At 46.4% G+C, this 25,138-nt stretch overlaps 1 protein-coding gene across 1 annotated transcript; it reads right to left on the minus strand.

Annotated features, from left to right (window-relative positions):
* Positions 1-4,118: 4,118 nt before the first annotated feature.
* Positions 4,119-7,583, minus strand: SIX1 (SIX homeobox 1). Its single transcript, XM_030562278.1, has 2 exons — positions 6,936-7,583; positions 4,119-5,124 (listed from the first exon to the last, which is right to left on the minus strand). Exons 1-2 carry the CDS (start codon positions 7,493-7,495, stop codon positions 4,851-4,853), a joined length of 834 nt encoding a protein of 277 aa, XP_030418138.1. The 5' UTR covers positions 7,496-7,583; the 3' UTR covers positions 4,119-4,850.
* Positions 7,584-25,138: the final 17,555 nt, after the last annotated feature.

Genomic DNA, 25,138 nt, shown 5'->3' on the forward strand with positions numbered 1-25,138 from the left:
GGCCACCGGGAAGGGGGCGCCCCAGCTGGTCCCCTCCGCCCCATTAGCGCTCCAAGGCGGTCGGGGGTCCCCAAGCCGAGCCCCGCATAGACTGAACGCGCCCCGGGGTGTGGCACAAGCAGCCACCTGCGGGAACTCGGCTGGCACAGAGTAGGCCCGAGCAGCTGGGCTCCCTCGGGGCTGCAGGCCCGGGCCATTCCCTTGCCCGGCTGACGTTTCAGAGGAGACTGGCTAGTGCCGTACCCGACCTGACCTGCCCGTTCGTGCCCCCCCTTAGCTCCCTCTGCCCTGCCAGCGGCGGTGGGGGGGGCCCTGCACGTGCGCCCAGCTCGCCATCGGGGGGCCCGGCCCAGCCCTAGGAGAGCTCGCCGCGTGGCTGGTTTGCAGCACCCCAGGTGCTCCCAAGGCAGAGCCAGCCTGGCCTCCAGGCCCGCCACTGCACCTGCCTTAGCGCCCAGCTAGCGGGCTGCAGGGAAATGAAGGCCGTGGCCCGGCCCAGCCCCCTGGCAGGGAAGCCTGGGCAGGGCCTGGCTGCCTCATCAATCTGTCCGCGTTTGCACGGGGCACCTAGCGGGCTCGGCCCGCTCTCTCGCCCCTCAGCGGAACGGTCCTCTGGACTCACCCAGCCCGGACACACGGAGCCAGGGCAGCTCCGAGTGCAGGAGAAGGGGCAGCAGGTCCGAGGGCTGCAATCCTAGGTTGTGAAGTCAGCCTCCCCCTTACCACCACCCCATACGCTATTAGCCCCCTCCTGAGCTCCTCAGCTAGGGCAAAGGCCCCACAGGTCTAGGAGAAACCATTGCAAGATCCCACAGCCAAGCCCCAGGCAGCAGACGGGACGGGAAGGAATATCCTGATCCGATCCAAGCAGTTTGAATGAAAGGGGAGCCTCTGCAGAGCTGTCTCCCGACTTCAACGGGAGCTCTGCCTCCGCCAGGCTTTGGTTTAGTCCGAATTAAGCGAAACTACAAACCGCCCCATCTCTCTGTGTCCGCAGTAAAACCCTACAGCTGTCCCTGTAACACCACCAGGCCCCATGCAACAAAGCTGGGCCGTGCTACGCTCTTTGCAAGGCCGAGCAGCCAGCAGTAACTGCGGTGGGCTGGGGGGTGCTGGTAGCCTGAGATACCGAGGCCAGATGCACCCTGGTTTCTAACAGCGACTTCCCTGGAAGGAAGAGGGGGCGTCTCTTCTCCAGCCGCAGCGCTGCTGCGGATTTTGTAAACGCAGCGCTGAAAAGCGGCTTGGCTCTGGCATAAATCCTCTAACTGCAACTGGGAACCGGTCCGGGACAGGCCTGGGGGGGGGAGGGGGTTGTTGTGTAAAGCGCCAGGGGCTGGCGTCAGTTGCGCCAAGCGGATTTCACTGGAGCTACCGCACATTAAGGCAGGTGTCTCTGAAATCAGCCTTACGCCCCAAATCAATAAAAATGCATCGTCATCTACCGATGAGCAAATGGGATGATCGTCCCCGCTATCTCCTCCAACACAGCTCCGTGTGTCACGCGCAACCCCCTGTCCGGGATTCACGTTCTGCTTAAAGGCTCCGATCCCCCTAGAGAGGCACAGGGTCGACTCCGGCGCATACATGCGTATGTGTCATTTTCTGTCTGCTCTGACTTTTCCTTCGCCCAGCTCTGCCTCCTTCCAGTCTGATCCGCGCAATTCCCGTTTTGCTGGATCCTGTGAGCTGACTCTAACTCTGTACCCGCCAGGCTCCACAAACCTGCTGGGCCTGGCTGTCAAATCAGAGGCTGCAGCGCTTCCAGTCCCTTGGAGCATAGTCCAATAAACCGCTGTTGGGTCAGAAGTGGGAGTAGTGGAATGGGGCACTTTTTGAAGGGAAATAAGGAAGTGCTGACCCGTTTCTTTGGCAGATTTAGGTAGGCCTGCAGCTGCTGACTAGCTGGCCAAAACAGGGAGCGAGAAGCGTGGGTGAGGATGGCTCCTCTAGCTATTAATTTGCTGTTTGTTTTCCTTTATTTCCCCCCACTAAGTTTTACTTTGCCAAGGTGGCTGGTATGTTTCCATAAAAGACCATGGAATAATTATTGCTGATTATAATCATCATCGTTCTGGTTCTACACTATCATCTAATGAGACAGCGTTGAACAAAAATATTCTAGATGGAAAATGGAACTGTGACTCTTGTAGCTCTTCCGTTTCAGCCTCGCTCGGTACTTTTCTCTCGCTGAAAGGTCAATATGTTAACAGCGTGGTCTGTGAGAACTGGAAGACCGCAGTAATTCCAAGGGTTTTCTCCTCGACGTGAATTTCACCGGGCCAGAGTTGGCTGGCAACGAACCCCTGGGAAAGGCGTCGGATTGTAATTGGCTGTGTGCACCTAGGGCCTGGTGCGCAAGGCTGTCTGGTTGGGTTGAGAAGCAAGAAGCGCCGTAGTTTTTCCAATATCTATGCCATTTCAATGTGATCTGATTCTCCCCTGCAGTTTACAGGACCAGGGCACCATGGAGGGTTGTAGTGGTTTGTACTGAGGTGCAAAAAAAACACCCTAACCCCCCCCCCAGCTTTGTAATGTAGCCTGCTAAATCTAAGGGCGACATTCTGCACTGCGCGGTCAAACTGGAGTATAACTCCATCTGACTGGGCATTGACACCGGTGTGCACACCACGAGCAGAATCTAGCCCTAACTCAGCGGGCCGGAGGGCGCTGTGTCAGAAATGGAAGTGAGTTGTCCTTCCTGGGCTGGTTTGTAGGAGAGATTTCCGCGGTGCGCTTTGAAGCGCTGCCTGGGTCATTGGGAGCTGTCTTTAGGCAGCCTGTTTGTTTTTTGGAGTGAATGTGAAGAATGCGGAGAGATCCCTCCTGAAAAGACCTTCCTGCAGAGGGTGACATTTCTCCATGGCCCAAGACCTGGAGAGTAAACACTGCAGTGACTTAAATAAACACATACTTAATGATCCAAAACACTAACAGGGGAGATTGGGATCATTAGCGCTAAACCCAAGTGAACAGAGGAAGGGCTAGAGAGCCAGATGAAAATGGGGATTCAAAGTCCCAGCCCAAGGAAAGCAGCGCTGTCTTCTCAGCAGACCGAGGAGCAATGCCACTCACTGACTGAAACGCAGCAGCCCGGTTTCTGCCAGGCATTGCTCCTGTTCCAAGAAGTGCCCGATCCTGGCTTCCTCACTCAGGCCAAACTGCTCTATAAGGGGCCTGCATCTCGGGCAAAACTCTCATCGGGTTGAGTAGGACGGCTACGAACTGCAGGATCGGGCCCTTCATGGATAAACCCAGCACACTTTAGCGCAAAGCCAGACAAATTCGCCAGCGATGGAAAGCCGAGCTTTTGAAGGCTACGCCTTTCATTGGGAGAAACTCCCTGTCCTCGGTGAGCAGCACAAGCGAGCCTCGCATGTTGGGTTTTAATTAATAGTTCATTTAAGCCTGCTAATATTTAAGCAGAATTCAGAAGCTACAAAAGGTTTATCCTGTAACACTACCACAAATTTATTGCTATTAATAATTCTGTCCTTTATCTGGCAGCAAGAGATTGCCCGCGCACCCAGTTTGCATTCCAATATAAGCTAATAACGTAAGGGGTTATTTTTATTGTTGTTTTCCTTTTCTTACGATTAAATGCAGTGTGGTCCTTTCATCGTGCTCTTGTCAGCAAGACTGTTAACCCTGACGGATCGAGATAACCATGAACGTGCCTGAAAACAGCCAGTGGATAAACAATGCTTCTAAAAAATAAATATTGAACAAAACATTAAAAAAGCAGTTATTCAGAGTGGGACCGACCTAGTGCTTTGAGATAGCCCCGTTGCCTTGATTTTATGCCTAAAATAACCCTCAGCGAAGGAAATAGTTAAGCCATTTGAAATGAAAACAGAACTAGCCTGGAATAAGAAGACCGAACTAACTTTTTCAAATAAAATCAGACTCTTTATATTCTATCAATTATTATTTAATTTAGGCTTGTTTAGGTACAACAGAGAATGAAGCTGAAAGCACATGCTAATTTTGGTAACAAATACTTCAACTTCCAGCTCTGCACCCTTTTGCAAGACAAACTCTGGCGTGGGGGCAAGCTAACAAGAGTATGCGATATTGCCAGGAAAGTTGTATAATAAGAAATATTGTTCAGAGGAAGGCGTATTTATTTATTCTTTATTTTTAGTTTAAGTCACATTGATGCATTTCGAAAGTTCACCACAAAAAAAAATACGAAGAATGTTTGCTCTATTCATGGTCATTGAAGTTCCTCTAGCTAATTGCCTCGTGTATCTGCGTTAAGACATAGGCACTGGTTTTTATTCTAATACTGCATCTTTTAAAATTTAATCTACACCGAAAACTTTTGTTAACACGAAATGTGAAAAATGTAAACTTAACTTCCCCTCCCACCTCCCTCCCAAATAAAAGGCCTTGTAGATTATCCGCCCTCTGAGTTCTTAAGAATTCAAATAAGAATAAATTTCCCCAACTATAGAAAGACTCTTCATCAATCTCTTTTTTTTTCTCTCTGTACGTGACAGATCGGATCTTCGTCACTTTGTTTCGAATTGAATCGAATCCGGTTATTTTGTAATTCCTGCTGGTAAAAAACTTAACTGAATTCGAAGGAACATCCTAAGAGAAAAATCACAGGGAACCGCCGTTTTCAGCATTTGGCTGCTTGGAGAAAAAGAATGGGAAAGCTGTAAGCGCTTTAGAGAGGAGAGGAGAGGAGACTTCTTGGGAGCGTTTTAAAAGAGAGGTTAAAGTCGTGTTAAGAATCACCAGATAAGATGTAAAATCGTGTCCTGTCCTCTATTTACAATCAAGTGTCTTATAGCCGCGGTAAACCTCCGTTTCCATTGCTTTAACGGCTACTTGCTCCGGTTTTAGGAGCCGAGGTCTACCAAGCTCGAGGTGAGGGGTCCTAGCAGGGAGTCCTGAAGGCTGTGGCTGGTCTGAGAGGCAGTTAAGCCCGTCAGGGAATAGCTGGAGCTCCTGGCATGGCTGAGGTTTCCCTGTAATAGAAGAACTGAGTTCTGATCTGGACTTTGTGGGGGGGAGAATTCTTCTTCGGAGCTGGACAGAAGCGGTTTGCCCCCATCCAGGGGAGAGAGCTGGTTGGGTTTGTTGGTGGACGTGTTGTTGTTTTCAGTGTTCTCCCTAAGGAAAAAAGAATGCAGCCTGTCTGTTACAAAGCAGGGACATCTCTACTCATCAACTTAAAGCGAGACTCCATTGGTGTTCTGCTCAAAAGGGGGCATGAGAAAAAGCAGTGGATGCGCCATTTCCTTCGGCGTTCAATGCCTCGCGGGAAGCTAGCAATTCATCAGCAATGTATCAATGCAGCGCGCCCCCCAAACTACCGAGAAACTACTATCAACCCCCCTCTGTTCAGCCAACGTGTCTCATTGTGCCGGCGCTACCTTGCAACAAACCGCTGTTTTGAACAAAACATAGTTACAAATGAACAAATAAAACCCTGCCCCGATATCCGAAAACACCAAGAGAAGCGTTTGCCATTTAAATCCCGGATTCACCGCGGGAGCTGCCGTGCTGGGCCTATTCAGCCAGCCCGCGTCACCGATGTGCGTGTTCACTTAGGTGAGGACAAGGGCTTTTTAAAATTAAAAACGGCTCTTTGCGTGGCTGGTCAAATATTTAGGAAGCCTTCTAAACCCGCTGGTGCTAAGGAGGAGTTGGGATTGAACCAAGCAGGCAGGCAGCAGACTAGTGCGGGAGCAGGACACGCACCCGTCTCCTTTTCGCTAGAAGGGAGGGAGCCAGAGGCCTGGTTTCATGACATGCTCCTTGCTGGGACTGAAATCTGGCTCCAAGTGCAGGCGCGGTTCCGAGCCGATTCACACAGGGCTCGGTGAAGCCCCTTCCCTCCCAAGAAGCTTCTGTTACCCCCCGATCTCTGTGTGCGGTTGGAAGTGTCTCAGCCCTGACTCACTCCTGTTTAATTTCATAAGCTCTCGGCTGCAACCACTGGGATTTCTCGTTCTCTTCCGGACCCCGGGCTGCACTCTCCAGCCACAGCGCAGCTCTGCCAGAGGGGAGTGCAACTCCGAGGCCCGAGAGACGAGGGGGGTGAATAAAAGGCAGAGAATCAAACGCTCTCTCCTCAGTGCCTCGCTCCTATTTATTTACCTCCCTGGCTGTTCCGCCCACCACAAACGTCCCCGAGTCCCATTCCGCCGCTCAGGGATGAAACAAAAGGCAAGAGTGACAAAGCCGTCTCCAGAAGTCAGCTAGAAGCGTATTTAACCCTTGGCGTTAGGCAGGTGGGGATGGGGAGCAGCCGAATAGGTTCGGATGCGAGGAGGACGAGCGATGATTTTTCAGAGGGCGTCTCATCGCCTTCTAAAAATCGCGTCCCAGCCTCCTGCGCGAAAAATATCGAACCCGTTTTTCTCCTGCCTGTAATGTTAAAGGAAAATGAAGCCCAGATTTTGCTTTTTAAAAAGTGACTCCAAGGGAGTGACCTGCCTGATTAGTGCGCAGCCAAGGCGATTTTCTTCTTCCCCGAACATCGTTCTCAATGCCAGATCCCCAGCCTGGCACCATCTCCCCCTAAAATACTGCCGAGCAGAGCCTGGGGGGGGGTCACCTTTCCCTTCTGGAGAGGTGCTGGTCACTCTTTCCCATTTAGTGTGTCTCCACTCACCCTCCTGCAGTAAAAATACCCCCACCGCAGCCTGGAGCTGTGCTGGGTGCCGGGGCGGCATACATACCCCAGTGGGGATCACGATTTCGGCTATTTACTCGCGCTAAAAGCGGGCTGAAACAGACACTGACACCCCAACTTCCGCTCCCCTCCCAAAAAAAAGCCTGCGACTAATTCTCGTTCATCAGCTGAATCCAAGTGCAGGAGCCTCCTGGCTGGCTCCCCCCCGCGCGGATCCCAACCTGCCCTGCAAAGCGCACTGCAGGAGAGTAAAAGAGAGAGAAAGAAACGCCGGGGCAAGTACCTTTCCTTCGCCTCTGCCGCTCTGTCCCGCTGCCTCCTGTTTTTAAACCAGTTGCTGACCTGGGTGGTGGTGAGGCCGGTGGCCTCGGCCAGCTCCCTTTTCTCCCGCGGCGAGGGGTAGGGGTTGTGCGCGTACCACTCCCTCAGCACGCCCCGGGACTTCTCCTTGAAGCAGTAGCTGGTCTCCTCGCCATCCCAGATGGTCCTGGGCAGGGGGAATTTTCGGCGCACCCGGTACTTGCCCACGGCGCCCAGGGGTCGGCCCCGCAGCTTCTCGGCTTCCACGTAGTGCGCCTTGAGCCAGAGCTGCTGCAGCTTGGGGTGGTTGTGGGGCGAGAACTGGTGGCTCTCCAGGATCTTGTAGAGCTCGCGGAAGTTGCCCCGGTGGAAGGCCACCACCGCCTTGGCTTTGAGGACGCTCTCGTTCTTGTGCAGGTGGTCGCAGGCCGGCAGGGACCAGAGGAAGCGGCCCAGCCGCTCCAGGTTCCCCCCTTGCTGCAGCACCTCGCACACGCAGGCCACTTGCTCCTGCGTGAAGCCGAAGGACGGCAGCATGGACATGGCTGGGGCTCGGCCGCAGGTCCCGGCTGGGCAGCAGAGGCGGCGGGACGGCTCCCTCCCGAGCGGCCAGGTGAGAAGCCGGCGCGAGGCCGGGCGCTCCCAGGTGCGGCGGCGCGGCGGGGGGCGCGCGGAGCCCCGGCCCGGGCGCGAGCGGGGGGTGGGATGCTCGGATTGTTGCTGGGGGAACTTTGTGGCTCCTCCGCCGCAGCCAGGCTTAAAGCGCCCGAGCGGCCGGGCCGCGCTGATTGGACGCCCCCGCGCGCCTATCGGAGGCTGTGCCAGAGGCGCGCGGCCTGCAAGGCAGCCGGGCTGAGCGCGAGGAGGCCGGGCCCGCGAGCCGCGCTGCTGCTGCTGCTGCTGCCGCCGCCGCCGCTGGTGTCTGATGAGTGAGTGGCTGAGCGCGTGTGAGAGAGCCCGGGAGGGGAGCCGCGCGCCGTCCCGGGAGGGGAGACACGTCAGGGCCCTGCAACATGAGCCCCGTCTCAAGTGTCACCTAAGGGGAGCGGGGGCTCATCTCTGCACAAATCAATTATTACAGCCCTTAAAAAAGGGCCCCTCCCCCACCTCCTGGTCCCTCGCAGCTCTGCTCCTTCCATGTGAGCTCATATTTAATTACCTTAATGTTGGGAATGAATAAATAACGGCCTGATGAATAGCTTATGGAGCGTGATAAATAATAAAGAAGAGCCATAACTTTGGGTTGGAGGACAGGAGGGCTGGATGGGAGGTGGTTGTGTGCGAAGGGGTGGGGGCTTGGAAGCATTTCCAAGGCCCTCGTTCAAAGTGTCTTCGCCATGAATTGCTTTGTAGGCAGGCACTGGCAAAACTGAAAGTGCTGCTTTTTTGCGGGGGGAGGAGGAGAGGGGCAAAGCGTTTAGACAGAAGCAGATCTGAGTTCGAATTAGTCAGATACAATCATCCAGCTAACAACCGTGAGTTGTGATTTGGACCTAGCTCCCAAGTATAGGATGCTGTGGAAGAAGAAGTAGTCAAGAAGCATCACTTTTTGTTGTTGTGCCTTCGGGGTGGAGTAATGAATTTGCGTCCCCACGTTTAGTAGAAATTAAAGGAGTTCTTGCTTTCATCTTCTTTTGTGTGTGTGCATGCAGAGTATTTTGTACAAACAAACGGCGCTTTAATTATCCTAATCCTCATTTGCACGCCTTGTTCAAAAGCAGGTATTATTCAAAAAAAGATTTTGAAAACAATTAGCTTCCCTAAACAAAGATAATCTATTGTCAGTAGCAGGGAACAGGGTAGGCGATAAGAACAATAAGCAGAGATAAGGGAAGCAGAATGGTGGGAAGAGAGTGTCTTTATGACTGTATTTATCTTTGATTAGATAAGCAGAAAACTGAATTTTAAGTACCCTTCAGAATGCTTTTGATTTAAGAATGAGTTCACTTAGTGGGTGCTAATCACAGTCGCGATGCTCTTAAAAGCCTGTTTCTCCTCACGAAATACACTCGGATTTATTTGACCTTAGACGCTTCAAGTTAAGTGCGGAAGGTTTGTGGCTGACAGAAATGAGAGTGTAGCGACACCAGTTTTATTGTTTGTGTACACTGATGCCCGCAGTTCCCTACTCCCTGTCATTTGGAATAGCACATTTGCCTCTGCTTAAGTGCCAACAACCTTCGTGTTTTCCACAAATCGTTGGTTTTTGAGGTCTTAGAGAGAAAAAATATACAATCTACAAGCGCATAGCGAGATATGTGTGTGTGAACCCAATATACGGGGCATTTCCGAAGTCAGGGTTCTCATCTACAATGAAACATGCTGAAAGCAGAGATTGATAATTATGTATGCCTAGATTATTTTGTGTGTGTATATATATATATATAATGACTATGTGAGCTATTTAAAATAAGCCACTGTCCCACCGTCTGTACAATAGCTTTACTTACTAAACTGGAGTCAGGGCACTTCTATATCCCATGACCATGTGTCTGGTAATTTTCCCTTGCCATTTTATTTTAGTACTTATGATGTTTCAGATGAAGTCTTAAAGAGCTGCAATGTCCTGCCAGAAGGAATGTCTCTACTTGGAACAGATCCTTATTGACAAGGCAGCTGTGTGCGGACCGGAACGGAGTCTTAAACCCAGCTCTAAAATCAACTAATACCCTAAAGTCTAGAGCAAGTGCGCAGAATTATAATATATGAGGTTGCAACTTCCATTGATTGTCTCCTGGAATAGAAATGCCATGTTCAAACGCGAGTTTGTTAAGTGATTTTTTTTGGCTAATATTTTTAAATAAGGAAATAAGTTGTAATTTTTTCAAGGAGTGGGGTTCTGACAAATTAAACCTACAGGACTACTTAGTGAGCAAAGAGACGGGAATTTATACCTGGTGGAGATACTTCCCATCTGAAGGCGATATTCTGTTCTCCTCCGCCTTCCTCTGTTGTGTATCGTTAAAAGTCTGACCAAATAAACGCTACTATTATTGTTAAGAATAAGCAAATTCTTCGGATGCGGCCAGTGGTTGAACTGAAATTGACAAGAGCTAGTGCTTCGCCAGAACTTTCCTTTCCTGTTCTAAATGGTTATTTTTCCAAGTAATCAAAAATGCCATAGCGAGGGGGGCCAGTGCCTTGTTCACGCAGGTACTTCCTTCTATTTCAGTCTTGCAAAAGAGAACCAGTTATTAGGAATGTTAATTATTGGCCGGGACGGATTTTCCCAAAATGGAAACCTTTCACTTAAAACCACTAAAAGAAGTAAAATGACATGAATTTACAAGACACACTAACCGAGTTCTCCTTTTAAAATCACACAGAAAGAGTTTTATTGTTCCAGCAAAACCATTTGATGTCAATAACCAAATAACAACAAAACAGAGTGTAAACTGCATCGGTTTTTTTCACCCTGTGTAGAAGGAAAACGAGCAACATTTCAAATCCCAGATCACAGGCTTCATTTTCCCTCGGAAAAAATGTAGAAAATGTTTATCAAAATATTTTATTTTAAAAAATTGTAAAGGATAATTGAATATGCCTTTGACTACAGTATTTTTTTCTCAAAAGCAAAGACAAGTGAGGAAGGGACCACTGCAACGTTTTCATAAGGCCTTAAATCAAATGTCTTTACAGGTTTAATATGAAACAGGCCATTGTTTTGTGCTCTTATATAAGATATTTATGCTATAGCTATGCGCAGGGTTACTAGAATACGCTTTAAAATTAAGAAGATCGAACGCAACTGCGCCACGGATGTCACAGCGTTTTGGGAAGAGTTTGGGTACATTTTTTATTTATGGATTTACTCCGACAATTTATTAGTGTAAAATTATAATGGCCACGGCTATCGTGCACATCTGTGGTTGTGTTCTTGATTCGATGAGAAAACTCCCAGCTCCGTCAAGTCTCTGCACCATAAAGATTAAAACAATAACTAACAACGGCAGCAGCACGATTTTGAGGAGCCAGCCTGCTAATGAGAATAAAATATGCTCTTTAGACTGGACGAACTGGAAGTGCAGTAACACAACTCGGGCGATTTCCGAACCTTGAGCTGGGGAAATACAAAACCAGGCCATTAGCAAATGAGTTTTGTGTTGTAAGGGGTTTCTTTCCCATCCACTTGCTGTTCTGAAAAATAGATCACATTTCATTATCTTTAGTGGGAATCTGCAACGTGATACCGGATCTCTGCAGCCCTCCTTCCCAGCTGCAAGGCACAGGGGAGACAGTCAGTTTCCTTGGCTTATTTCTAAACAATAAGGATTTGTATTTTCTTTTAAAAAATTAAAAAGGACAGAACTCTTTCCATATTACTTGCTGTTATCTATAGAAACCCTTGGCCCACGATGCCTGGAAACCAATTGAACCTTTAATTACTTGTTAGTAATTGCCCCAGACACCTGTAAAAACAAAGTTGGGTGTCAGCAGGCATGTTGGGAAGGGCAGGGCAAGGGAGAGTCTTCTTAAATCTGTCTGGTTTGTCTATCTTCAGAAAATATCGCCTCCCTTTGTCCTGGATGCGCTTCGTGGCATTAGAGCCCAAGCACGAGGAAAAACAATCAGGAGAAGTTTGAGGGGAGAAGGTTTGTAGGAGTTAGTAGGGTGGAAAAGGGGCTGTTTGGGATTCTTCTTCCTTGGCTTTAAGTTGCAGCGCAAGGAGCGCGGGGGTGCAGATTGATGCTGCTTTATGACAATTGTGCCTGGGGTTTGCAACAAAAGCGAAGGAAAACACAGATCTGCTGGGCGCGTGTTGGTTCTGAATGCCTTGATTGGAAATGTTCAGACAAAGAAAATACACAGCAGTGGGGGACGCTGAACTGGGACCGCCAAAGATCAGATCAGGAAAGCAGGAGATGTTAGACTGAATGGGGGGACAGCCTTTCTCAAGTGTTCCCCCCCCCCAAAAGACCAGCGTTTGACATGATTCAGGGATAAGATATAGGGACATACAAAGGGCTCTTTCTTTGTATAGTTACCGGAACATTTTTCAAAGGATTAGAGGTGATCGCGCGTTTTCTTCTTTAGCCAGGCTGACAAAGTTTGTATATGTTTTTCTTTGCATCCTCCCCTCGCCTTTTTTTCCCTCCCGAGTTCTCAATCAAACGTTCAAAACCAACCCCCCCTTCTCTTTTACACTCATGTACATCCTGGATGCTGGATCTGTCTAAGCTAAGAAGAATTTCCTTTTTGGAGGTGAAAGCCTCCAGCTCCTCCTGTTCAGAGGAAAGTGCTAGTGATGGTAATACAGGGTGACACTAAATAAACAGTTAAGTTGGGCTGGAAAGATGGAGTTAATTATCCAGTGAGCTGCATTTAAAGCGAGACCATGAGGGGCTGATTTGTTTTGGCGCACAGCTCTAAGCAGCAGTCTGGCCATTGCTGTTTGGATTCAGTTTTAATTTTAAATCAGAGATTTAAACAAACAAACAAAAAAAAACAATCTTCACAATATTTAGCGTCAGACTGATCGGCAAAGCAGCCAACACCCCCGACAGCCGGGTCAAACACAAGCACCAGCGGGGAAATGGGGACTTTTTAAAACTCTGGCACCCCAACAGCACAGCTTTTTAGTAGCTTTCAGGGAGGCGTCCTAGTCATAGGCTGATGTGTTGCTCGCTCAGAGGCCGCCCACAGGAGTCCTACATGACCAAGGCTGGGAGATAGACCATTATTTCGTTGTGACCTCTGTCTTTACCAGTTACAAGGCGTCCAGAGTGTTATATATTCAGGTATATTTTCACGGGGCAGTTTTTTTAAGTTGGAGTTAGAGGTACAGTTTGCGCGGCTCAGCAACTATCTGTTTTGCGCAGGTGAATTTTCACACAAATAGTCATTCCTGGTAATATAGATTCCCCTTTTAGAAAAAATGCTGATATTAATAATCCCTGGATGCCCCTCTTTCCGGGTCATTACGGTACTGGCTGGTCTCTAATCAATCCTAATGCGATGGCAATTGGAGTCCCTGATGAATGCATCTCAGGTTTCTTGTAATGGCTCTACCACATTTTCCTGGACCTCCTTCTTTAACCTGAGATGCCAGGGGGACGAGTCCCTTCTCAGCTGCTGATTGCTTCAAGATGTTGGGGCTGGTTTGCAGAGAGAAAGAACATGTCTGCCCCTGGATAATCTGAAACTGAATTGGATGAGCAGTTTCTTAGACCAAAGGACAAGTGCGTCATTTAACTCCTTTTCTGCGCTGATACCTACCGATTTTTCCCATTGTTTGGTTATTGAGCATTTCAGCTTCCCATATAACCAGGTCTTGTGCGTCTGTGACATTTTGTGCAACAGGATGGTGTCCACACCCACCTGATTCATCAGCCCTCAGGTTGCTAAGTATCTTTCAGTTTTCATTAGCTTTTCCCACCCGAGAGAAACTTTTGCACCACCTTGCCCATGGAGAGGTGTCCTCTGTATTTCACGTGGCGTCCAAGCCCCTCAGACACGGCACGTTGTACAAACATTTGCGACGATGAAGATGAAACTGGTGCTCTAGCTAGGAAATTAATTCCCATCATTTATCAAGATTAGCCTCTAGCATTAAAAAGGACCTACTGCCTGGTGCTCTTGCTCGCAGACAGAGAACAAGCTGCATTCATGCACTCCGCGCATTATTAGCAAGACCATTCGCATTTTCACGGCATTGGTTTTTTTCCCATTTCTCAGCATAATGGAATTTGCCGTAACCCGAGACAATGATAATTGCAACTTCTTGCCATGGCCTCTTTTAAATAAGATAATGCATCTTGAATTAGGCTGGAAACGGCTGCAGACAAATTGGGCAGTAGGCTGCTGCAACATTGATTCTTTAGCACGAGTTCGGGGTGGCTCGGTGATTCTGTTCTTACACACCAGCTTTCCACTCGCCAGTAAATCGACGAAACAAGTAATGTCCTACAGGCGCATAGAGAGTATTTATGTGTATATACCCCCACCCCATAATACAGCAGTATAGATACAACATAAGTAAAATAATTAATTTAAAAAACCTCTTTTCCTTGGTGCACCGTATTTAATAAGAGCACAGGCAGATAGATATAAAACGTACCCTGCGCGCATATATATAGATATACACACAGTTAAAAAGAGTTTTAACCCCCAGAGACTACAAGTAGCCTTTGGCATAAGAAGTTAGTTTAGCTGAATTTGGAAGGCAGGCATATCAACAGCACCCTCTGCCCTCTAGCTGACCTGTTTGGTATGGAGTCCCATCCTGTTTAGCCATCGTTTTTAAGAAATATTTAAAACTCTAAAAAGAAAGTTAAACAGCAAGCAGCACAGCCACAAGCCTTGTAAAGCCCGTGTGTGTGTGTGAGAGAGAGAGAGTTTCTCAGCCTCTGAATTTAGGAAAGAAACAGGGCCCAATCCCGCTCTCCATTACTCATCGGGGAAACTCCCAGGGAAGCTAATGGGAAGTTTGCCTGAGTAACGAATGGCCATGGGAGGTCTGGCCTATCATTATACATTCATCCCAAAAGACTTGATGGGTGAGGATTTCTAACCCAAGCAGCCGCTTGCTCTTTGCTATCTGGTGACATTGCACGGGGCATGTTTATTAGGAGTGGGAGCTGGGTTACCCAGAGCTACTTACTAACCTTTTTAGAGATTTGTCTAGTTTGAGAAGATTTTAATGAAATAACGTATTAAAAAAGCGAAATCAACTGCTTGTGAAGATGACCACATCTACATACAGCTGATGTATGACCGCAGGGATTTTATCTGACTGACGGCAGAGCCCAGTGCCGGGTAAATACGTGAACCCTGGTCACATTCAGCCCCTTTGCGCTGCCTTACTCCAAACTCTGTGGCTCTTTGATCTGGAGGGGCATTTTCTGAAGTTTAGCATTTCTGGAAGCCAGGCTCAGCCGGTATCCGGTGGCGAGTCATACAGGCCTTACTCTCTTGACCCTATCAGTTTTTGCGGGATTTCATCTTGCATATTATTAAAGAGAGATTCAGTTTCGAGCTCTTATGGCGACAAATAAAACCTTCCACCGCTGAAGGATTTAGGGCTGGATATAGGGCCCCGTTGACATTTTTCAAACCCGCTCAAAGATAGCTGTTCCCCAGCCATGCTTTGAACAAGTCTGTTGTGGTTTTTTCCCCTTGCCTGGTTAGACAGAAATGAAATCAGAGGCAAGCAATATATCTAAACCCTGGCAGGCACCTAAAGGAAGGTCCTTGAAATTATTGCTCAACATTTAGTGGATGATCATTATGGGGTTAGAATTTGGGACTGGAGGCGGAAGCTGGAACTGATGGACAAACTGGAATTTTTTCGCAAAAAAACCCCTAGGGGAGTAAATCCGGTTCTCTCCCCCCGGGGAAAAGTCGGAATTCGGGAAGCGTGGCCCAGTCCTGCTCAAGCAATGCCGCTTCTTCCTGCCCCCGGGCGGCTCTTTCTCTTGTTCGCTCGGGGTTGAGGTTTTAGTCCTTGTGGTTTTTTGAACCAGGAACTCGAGGAACGCAGACTGGCTCCTGGAGCTGCGTCCGCTGGGAGTGCAAACTCTGCCACTGCATTGCTGAAAACCGGCTGGCTCTGGGGAGGGGCAGAGGAGGCGGCGGCGGCATCTGGAAAGGGGGAGGGAGGGCAAGAGTGCAGGAGGAAGGAGGTGAAAAGAGGAGGAGGAATAGGGCAGAAAGTAAAAGGGGAGGCGCTCTTTTACTGAAGGAAGGAGTCACTATCTGTATCGGTGGCCGTTCGGCCTCCTCTCAAGAGGAGCTGGTGGCCCACCTTAGCCAACCTGCCCGCTTCTGCAGCTTTCCTCTTGGCTTGGGTTTTTTATTTCTGCCTCGGTGTTTAATTGCTCCCAAGAGTCGCTTAAAGGCGAGTAAGCCAGTTAATGTTCGTTATGCCAAACCCCAGAGCAGTGGAGATCCTCGATCCCTCCTTTAGAGGCTGAAGGGTCCCCGCTCCTGCCCCCAGCCCCAGGAAGAAACGCAGGGAACTAAGAGGTGGCCGCAGAGGACAGGTTCCCCAGGGAAATTGGGCGGTTTGGCTGATCAGGCATCCAGGGGCAGCGCCCTCCTAAGGCTGGTTTCCACTGACAACCCCTCTGAGCACCGGAGAAATGGTTAATAAAGATGCTTGAACCTGATGACGTTTTAGGGCATGAAAAACAGAGAAGAATAAAGAACCAGGAACTGCTCCCACTGTCCGACCCAGAAACCACCTGTCTGGAGAACCATTTTCAAAGGCATATTTAGGACCCAGAAACAGCCTTGAACCTTTAGCTGATGCTGCTTTTAAAGAAGAACATTTGTCCAGTCTGGGGAACTGGAAGTGGGAGTAGCTGCCTTCCCAGCTGTCCTGGCTTTGATAGCTCCCCCTGGAAAGGCTGCAGGCATGATTTGACTATCCACAGACAGACACCAGACGTCAACGCATCTTTCCCAGACACCAGTTACCTCCTCCCCCGTCCCCAACCCACTTCCCTTTCATAGGTTTGCTTTCCCACACACTCTGCAACAGATCCATGCTCAGAGATTTACACTAACCCATCCACACAGGGACACATCTACCCAGCTCAGCCTTGGATGGCTGTATCTTGTCGGTAGCCCTGGTCCCCCGTGCAGAGAGAGAGAGTGTGTGTGTGTGTTTCCCCCCTAATTTTTAATGTTAGAATATTTTTTTGTAAAAGTCCGGGCGAAATCGACAGCGTGGCACAACAGAAAATAACTAACAGGCCCCCCTGCCAAAGGAAACTTTGTTTCCTTCGCAGACAAGCCGAAGGAAGCTTATTGGACCCTGAATTGTAACATCTTTCAATACCTTGCTCCATGGTTTATTTGATCTTTAGATTTCAAACAGCATTAGCCAGATCAGTTTTGCACATATGCAAAGCCCCCCCCCCGCCGCCCCCGCTTCTTCATCAAGTTAAACAAACAAACAAATAAAAAATACGCACACACCTGGCTGTTGCAAAATGTTTGCTCGTTCTATACTCTGCAAAACAGCTTTCAGTTCATGTGGCTGCTGAATGAATGAGAGACAAGATTTACATAAACGGCTCTGTTTACCGACACTCTTTGCATTCTGAGACAAAACAAACATTTTCTTTACTCTGGCACTGTGCACGTTGCAGTCCAGCTGTGGTCAGAAGCCAGCCAGCCTCGTGTTATTATTTCTTTTAAAAACGGGTTGTGTAAGACTGTCTTAAATGGAATTAGCCTGTAAAAGGGGTTGGGGGGGGGGGGAGAATTTAGTACGCAGACAGTGTTGGTGGGTTTTTGAGAGAGCTGCAAGAAAAGGACCTTTCACCTCTCATTAGTGATGCCATCAATGCTTTGGCAGAGCCGAGCCGAGGTCATGTTACATATGGCACACAGTCTGTTCAGCACTTGGAACGTCAGCTTTGAAATTTTAGAGAGGGGAAAGGTCATCTTTAATAAGCTAAAGTCTGGGGGTTCTCAGTTCTTTCTGTGCAAACTGTGTGGGTGTCCATATGCCTCAATCATCTCCAAAGTTGCTCCATCTAATTTGAAGAGATGCTTAGTTCTTTCTCCCTTTTGCCTCACATGGAATCATTTCAACTTTTGCTAATACTCTCAAGTTGGCTTTTTGTCAAGAAAAAAGCTGGCATTATATTTTTCCCTTCTTACAATCATAAGACTGTCTGTTATGAGTGACATATGGCAGCTTTCCAGGAGAAAATGAGGTTCATCTGTCTATCAGGATAGGTGAACACAGATGTATAGGTTTACAGTTCCCAGACATCAGTGTTACACACAATATAATTTGATGGCCCTTCAGGAGCTTCCTACTTCCATGGTTATTAACAGTCCTTGTTTCTGAATCTTCCTGGGGTAATATTGTCCTTCAAGCCTCATTTATTGGGATCCTATTTACTGGGATTTTACAAAAGCCCAGCGTTACAATTCCATTTCTTTCTTTTGAGGAGATTAAAAAAATCAAATGCATGATATATTTTGTGTTTAATAATATAAGACAGGCGAGGACAAATTAATTGCTAGCATAACTCCACTAACTTCAACTGTATTGCAGTCAATCGAGCCCTGCAAGACTTATTCTGGGTTACTAGGACTGGGCGGGGGTGTAATGGTAGAGGGGCCTGACATGGCCGTACCCCAATGCTCCTGATGATTTATTTATTTATTTTAATTGAAAATAAATTTTTTTCAGAGCCAAACTTTGCATAGATTTTTTTTTTTAAGAAAGAATCAAAGGGCCCAATTCTTTAACTCTTATGGTGACAAACAGAAGTCGCATCCAGCCACTACAGAGACAGCCCCAAAGGATATTTACTTCTACACCAGCAATCATTAAAACATTTTAAATAAAACAGGTGATTATGATGTAGAGAATAACTGAGAAGTTGGAGGTAAATGAGCCAAATCAATGTGCAAAGTGCAGCCTCAGGGATACACCTTCCTATGCTTTTGGCCAGGTCTGGCTCTAAATTTTTTGCCGCCCCAAGCAAAAAAAAAGAAAAAAAAAAGAAAAGCGCTGCTCTGCCGAAACAACCCTCCCAAGCACCGCCCTGCCATGCTGAAACACCCCCCCCCCCACACCACCCGGCCGAAACAAACAAAAAAACCCTCGAGTGCCACCCCGCTGAACCAAAAAACCCAAAAAATGGAGTGCCACCCCGCGGAACCCCCCCCTAAAAAAACCCCAACCCGAGCGCTGCCCTGCCACCAGAAGATTGGCCGCCCCTTACAAGGTGCCACCCCAAGCACATGCATGGTCTCGGCTGCCTGGATCCGGCCCTGCTTTTGGCTGCCTCATCTTCAGCAAAGGCATCCAAAGAGCACACTTTAAGGAGAACTGATACATATTTCCAACTTCCCAAAGGAACAGGGTTACTAATGAATGTTTTACTATTTAGAAGGAGTAATCTTCCAGTAGATGTGTCAAACGAGTGATCAGTAATGGAGTTATTAGACAGACTGAGTTAAAAAGGGGCTTTTGTGGGGAGACAAACTGATTGTTTTTCTCTTTGTTTCAAAGAGCATTTTCAAAACCTGAAGCTGAATTCTGCTCCAAGGTAAATTCACTGATGTAAGTGGAGCTCCTGTATACCAGTGTAAAATGTGTGATGGATTTTAGCCTGCAATTTTCTGCAGAACAACATATATATGATGGCAGCTGAGCAGCAAGAGGAGCAAAACCTTTGTACCAATGAGAATCACATTAAATAATTAATTCCCAAATGCCTTTCTACATGAGTGCTTTCAGCTAAAAAAGTAAGTTGGCTTTATAGGGCCCTAGGCAGTGAAACATTTGGTACATTGTCAGTCCAAACAGTCTAGGTAATAGATATCCAGGATTCTTTGGAGAGGTGCTACACTACAATATGTTGTTTGTATAGTTTAGATGCACAGACTCAATCATCCTCCATCCTGTTGCATTATCCTTTTATATAAGGAATGAAAATATTTCTGAATCAGCGATTGAAGAAACTAGAAAAATATCCAATCCATCCAAATCAAATGGTGCCAAGGAACTTAATGTCTGGGTCTACTCTACAAAGTGACTCTGTGAAAGTAGAACGTTGGTCTCCTTTTATTTTCAGACCAAATCTGACCAGTTTATAAAGAAAAGGATGAGGGTTCCTACCCCCAACCTCTGGCTCCACAAATTCAGCCTGTAATCTGAAAGTCAGGTTGATATCTTTCTGGCTCATACATCATCAAGAATAAAGATTCTGCAATCCATTACTAAGTCAGTTGAAGCATGAGCCAGAGTAGATTCCAGCTCACCTTCTCAGAGGTCTGCTAGGCAAACAGGAACTTAGGAACTGCCATACTAGATCAGAATAGTGAGCCTGTTTCTAACAGTGACCAGCAAGAATTGTCAGAGGAAGGTTCAAGGAATTCTGCAGTAGGCAGTTATGGGATAGTAGTAGGCAGTTACGGGCAGTTCCCCCATGAGGAAAGTTTCTTATTGACGCCCATCAGTTACAGGCTGGCTTATGCCCTGCAGCTGAGGGTTTATATCCCTACCCAAACTCATTATTGTATCTCAGGATATGCTATTTATCTATATAAATATCCAGTACCTCTTTGCATCCTGCTAAACTCTTGTGAGAGTGAGTCCTTCAGGCTAATTACACATTGGAGGAGAAAATAATACTTCTTGTTAGTTGTAAGTTTGCTGGCTTTCATTTTAATTTAATGCCCCCTTGTTGTTGGGTTGTGAAATAGGTGAGAAGTATCCAATCTGTGTTCTGTATATCCATATCTCATCCCCTCTCATTCACCTCCTCTCTAAACAGGCCCAATCTTTTAAAATCTTTCTCCATAAGGAAGCTTTTCCATGCCTCTGATCATTCTCATAGTCCAGCTCTAACTCACTCTATTTCCTCTGATTTCTCTTTGAGTTAGGGTGGCAAGTGTAAAAACCGATTTTGTTACTAAACGGAATGAATAGATCTCTGACTGCTCACAAGAAGCGGACAGGCTGATTAAGAAGGTGGCATTATTTTATTTTTATTGGTATATAGTCCCTTTTCAAACCAGCTCTGCATTTTTAAATGAACTTGGCCATTCTTGTGTCATACACACCTATATATTTTTTTCAAATATGCAAGAATTAGCAGAATTTCTAGAAAATATTATTCATATTTGTGAAGTTTGTCGGCAGCTTGTGCATGTCTTGTATGCAGAGAGTACATGGGGGTCATGGGAGGGGAGACCTGGAGTCACCTACTTTCTCAGTATAGAAGTCAAATTGCAACAATACTATGATTATTATTAATTATATGTATTTGTTACAAACTGAGATTGGGCCCCATTGTGCAGGACACTGTAAATACATAAGAAACAGTTCCTGCCCTAAAAAGCTTAAATGGCACATAGACAAGGTAGACAAAGGAAGGATTATTATCTCCGTTTTACAAATGGTGAACTGGGACACAGAGAGAATGAATGATTTGCCAAAGTCACACAGAGAATCGGTGGTAGAGCTGGGAACTGAACCCAGATTACCTGAGTCCCCATCTGATGCCACAAAACCAGGCTCTGTCCCAGATGTGGGTGAAAGAGTGGTCGTAGCCATCTCTGGTTTAGCTGTAAAGTCCCACCAAGTCTCTTGGCTGTGAATGCAGACCCGACCTAGTTTTCTTCCAAGGTCTGAAATAGTGGCAGTGCAAGGCTGCTCTCCAGCTTCTGAGAGTAGGCACAAGGCAATGATGCTCACTCTCTGCAGTCTACACTGGCTGCTGGTACCTCAAAGGATGCAATAGAGGTTCTTAGCACTGGTACATAAAGCCCCTCACAATCTGGGCCTAAGTACTTGAGTGATTACTTCTTGCCACTCCTATGGGTTTCAGTTATAGTTGGCAAAGTCTCCTGTCCCTCCCTAGGGTCAGCAAGGATTAGTCTGGCCTTGGTGGTGGAGGGTCCTGGTTTATTGTGTAATTCCCTCCCAGGAGTGCTGTGCCACATTTCCTTGCTGGCTGCATTTGGACACACACAGCAAGTCTCATACTTTTCGGCTGATCTGTTGTGACCATTCTTTTCTGGGCCCTCTCCTTGCCCTTTTGTTTTCTACATTCCTTTTACTAGTTGGGAACTGTTCCCGTTGTGGGTGGGGTGGTTTGCCTGATGCCTATTGGGTTTGTATTGGAGCCAGAATGTTTGATTTTGTCTGGCGATGTATTGTATTTGGCTGGTTGGTTCTTTTTTTAGGTTTTATAATATTTTGCATTTGGTTTTTACTGTACAGCCTTTCAGTGTTTCACAACAGGCATCTTTAGAAACAGTATATATATATATATAAAACAGACCAGGCTTTAAGCCAGGAAACAAACAAAGGACTCCCCTAAACACAGTTTGGGGGGAATTTACTGGATATCGTTAATGTCTTCTGCATCATTTCTCCCCTTCCGCCCCCAACCCCAGGGAATTATAACCAATTTCTATTAGTGTAAAACAACAGGAATGTATTTGAATAATTTAAAAAATAAAGGCAATTTAGGAGAAGCTACAAAGTATGGTGATGATAGTGATCTAGTATTTGTAATGTTTCAGTAGTGACTAGAATTAATCCATACTTTTGGAAGGGAGCAAATGGCAATTAACTGTATAAGAATGGAAAAGAGGAGCCATGGATCTATAGGACAATTAGCTTAACTCTGTGATAGAAAAGCTATTAGAAGTGTATATACAGGATTACAATGGAATGGGTTCTGCACCACAAGGTTTGAGCGGTACTGAGGTTTATAAAAGCACTTAAGAGCCCTCTTTTGGCCCTTCAAAGGTGGAAGAAAAGAATTGGATAGTCAGGCTTTGGAGTTATGCTCATAAACTCCAGCTGGGAGACTATTCCTCAGCTTGGAAAGTTCAGAGAGAACTGGGTTTATGAGGTTGTGGAATTCTGTAAAAACCAAGTTTCAACTCAAAACCATTTCAGTAACTAGAGCTTACTTTTTTCCAGGTGTCTTTGAAAGATATTTTTAACCCTAGTGAGTTTCTAAAGTTTTTATGAGTTGTGTGGCTCTCTCTCCTCCTCCCCACAATTATGTATTAAATATTTGACATTAGTAATAGTGTTGCCTGCAGGTGATTGTTATATTTAATTAACTGCTTACCACATCCTCTTGGCTTTGCAGAAAGGGGTGGTATGTTTTAGCAGGTGCTGATAATGCCACTGCAATGGGGGTTGGAGAGGAAAAGGTCAGAAGTAATTACAGCACAGAACAGATCTTGACCAGCACTTGCTGAATGCCTGAACTCCTCAAATGAAATCAGAAAGTACACCTGAGGACTCTGTTTACTTGAGAATAATAAATGTGTTGCCGTCAGTATCAGGATGGCGTCTGGACCTTGGTATTATGGACCCAGTGTATTGTAGGATGGTCAGAAGTCTGCTCTACAGAGTGACTATTCCTGGAGGCATACAGACAGTTGGGCTCCATGTTACTTTTTAAACCAGATACAGAGGGAGAGAGGTATTGAGGGAGTCATCTAATTACTCATAGGTCACATAGGAAGTTGGAGCAAGTGGTATGAACTAAACATTGCTTTCCCATTTCCAAGTTGACCTCCTCTGTTGTTTGACTGTGATGCAGGAAGCTGCCAGAGTCCACAATAGGAAAATTAAATATTGTCATTTCAAATAGCAAGTGGTTCATTATATAACAGAACAGAGGGTGTGTTCTATTTTTGGGAGCACACTAGGCTAATTGGGGACAGTCGCCAACACAGCTGTTGGTGAGGCTGTGTTTTCAGTGACTGGCCTTCATGCCAAACAAGCTCACTTTTCCCCACTAGGTGACAAGGGCACTATTCTGAACAAACCTCTTATGACTCAGTTGCTTTTTCCCATAAATGGGCACTCTGCCTTCCCAGTGTATTTGGACTTTGCTTTTGAAGGAAGGCATCAGATAATTAACAACAAAGAAGACCTCGCTGAAAATGTGTGGGTCTAATCCTCATCTGGTGTAAATTGACTTAGCTCCACTGATGCCTATGGAACCATGACATTCTACACCAGCTGAGGACTTGGCTCGCCTGTAGGAAGATGGAAGAGAATTCAGAAATGGTTGTATTGTAAACCAAAAGTTTTCTGCTAATGACAGGAGCATGCAGTATTCGAGATGGTATAACTATAAGCAAGTTTTAAGGCTTACTCTGACAATAAAGAGATGAGGAGAAGTAAAACCAATCAAAGTAGATTTGCTCGACAAAACGTGAGTGGTAGGTTGTCAGTCCAAATGCCATTAATAGGATTTTCATAGATTAGCCAACCAGACTATTAAATGTCAGGCAGCATTTCATATTAACGGAAGAGAAAAATTAAAGCTGTGTACCAGGAAAAACTTCCAAATGGCGAGATCTGTTAGACTGAGGAATGATCTGTCCAGGACAGTGGTGGAAGCTCCATCACTTGGGTCTCTTGAAACTGTACCGCACCAGTGATATGGGGAACAATCTTGTGTTGGTGAAGTGAGGTACAGAGGTGGGGGACAAATGGAAGGAGAGGCAGAAATCAGTGGTTTCCAACCTTTTCAAGCAACTGTCCTTAGAATACGTTGTCAGACTAAGGGTCAGTGTCTGGCTCATAATCAGGACCAGATTCAGGCAGATTAAGGCATAAAATAACTAAGTTACAGTTTAGGGCCTTGCAATGCACCTCTACTAAAGAAAAAACTGACTCCATTTCAAATTTTATCAAAATTGGTTGACAAACAAAGGAATATGAGAAAAAGAAGATTCTCTCCAAATATAGACATTTTCATTCAAGTATGACAAGAATATTAACATCTGGCTACACACATACCCTTACCTTACCCCTTCACTAATTGTTCCTTATTGACAGGTGGGAGGCCAGGGCTGAGAAAAAAAAAAGCAATACGTGCAATTGTGAAATTAGTATTTCTACAAGTAAGTCTGCTATCAGTCTCCTAAAGCAGCGTTTTGTTCGCCAGCTGTTAGCTGTGCCTTCCTCATTTATTTAAATAAATAAATAATCTCACTGCCAATAAAATTAGGAAAAATGTGAGGCTGGAAATGGCAGTGTCGTGAAGCAATCCTGCCATGCTCATACTCGTAAGAGACTCATCCTAGGAGTGATGTCATGTACAGCGTCCCCCGTAGCTGGTAATAACCAGAAGGCCACCATCTTTTGTTTACTGTCCAGGACGCTCAGTTGTATAGTGCCTTCGCTCCTGTTTTTCTTAGGTGTTTTATGTGTTAGTTTGTTCTTTCTTCTTTGGATCTGTACAGACCGATTTGTTTTAGTGCGTACATCACTTTCTGCTTCATGCACTGTTCATACTTAATGTGATTGAGTTTGTAGGTGATCATCTTATGGACTTGGGTCAAGTGGATCTGGAGGAGGATAACTTTGTGTTGGCTTCCCTCTGTCACTTTCAGGAACCTTCACGGTAAATACCAGTGAGTGCTGACAAAGGATAAATGGAGGGTTTTGAGAGACGTGAATGAAGATATACATATATATCAAAATATTCTGAGTATGTGGTGAGCAAGTTATTTCAAATTATGTACATATAGATTTATAGGCTATTAAAGCCTATAATATTCATTATATTTGCTTGAATATAGGCTTTTTTCTCACTTTCTCAATACCTGTCTAGAGATTACCAGTCTTTTTTCTGGTAAATTCTTTCTTTCTCTTTCACGCATATAGCTTGTTGTCACTTTGTGTGTCCGAGGTGTTTACTCAAGATTAATTAGTGGTCCTGGGGCAAA

This window comes from Gopherus evgoodei, chromosome 4 (genome assembly GCF_007399415.2).
Source record: "Gopherus evgoodei ecotype Sinaloan lineage chromosome 4, rGopEvg1_v1.p, whole genome shotgun sequence".
Lineage (NCBI taxonomy): Eukaryota > Metazoa > Chordata > Testudines > Testudinidae > Gopherus > Gopherus evgoodei.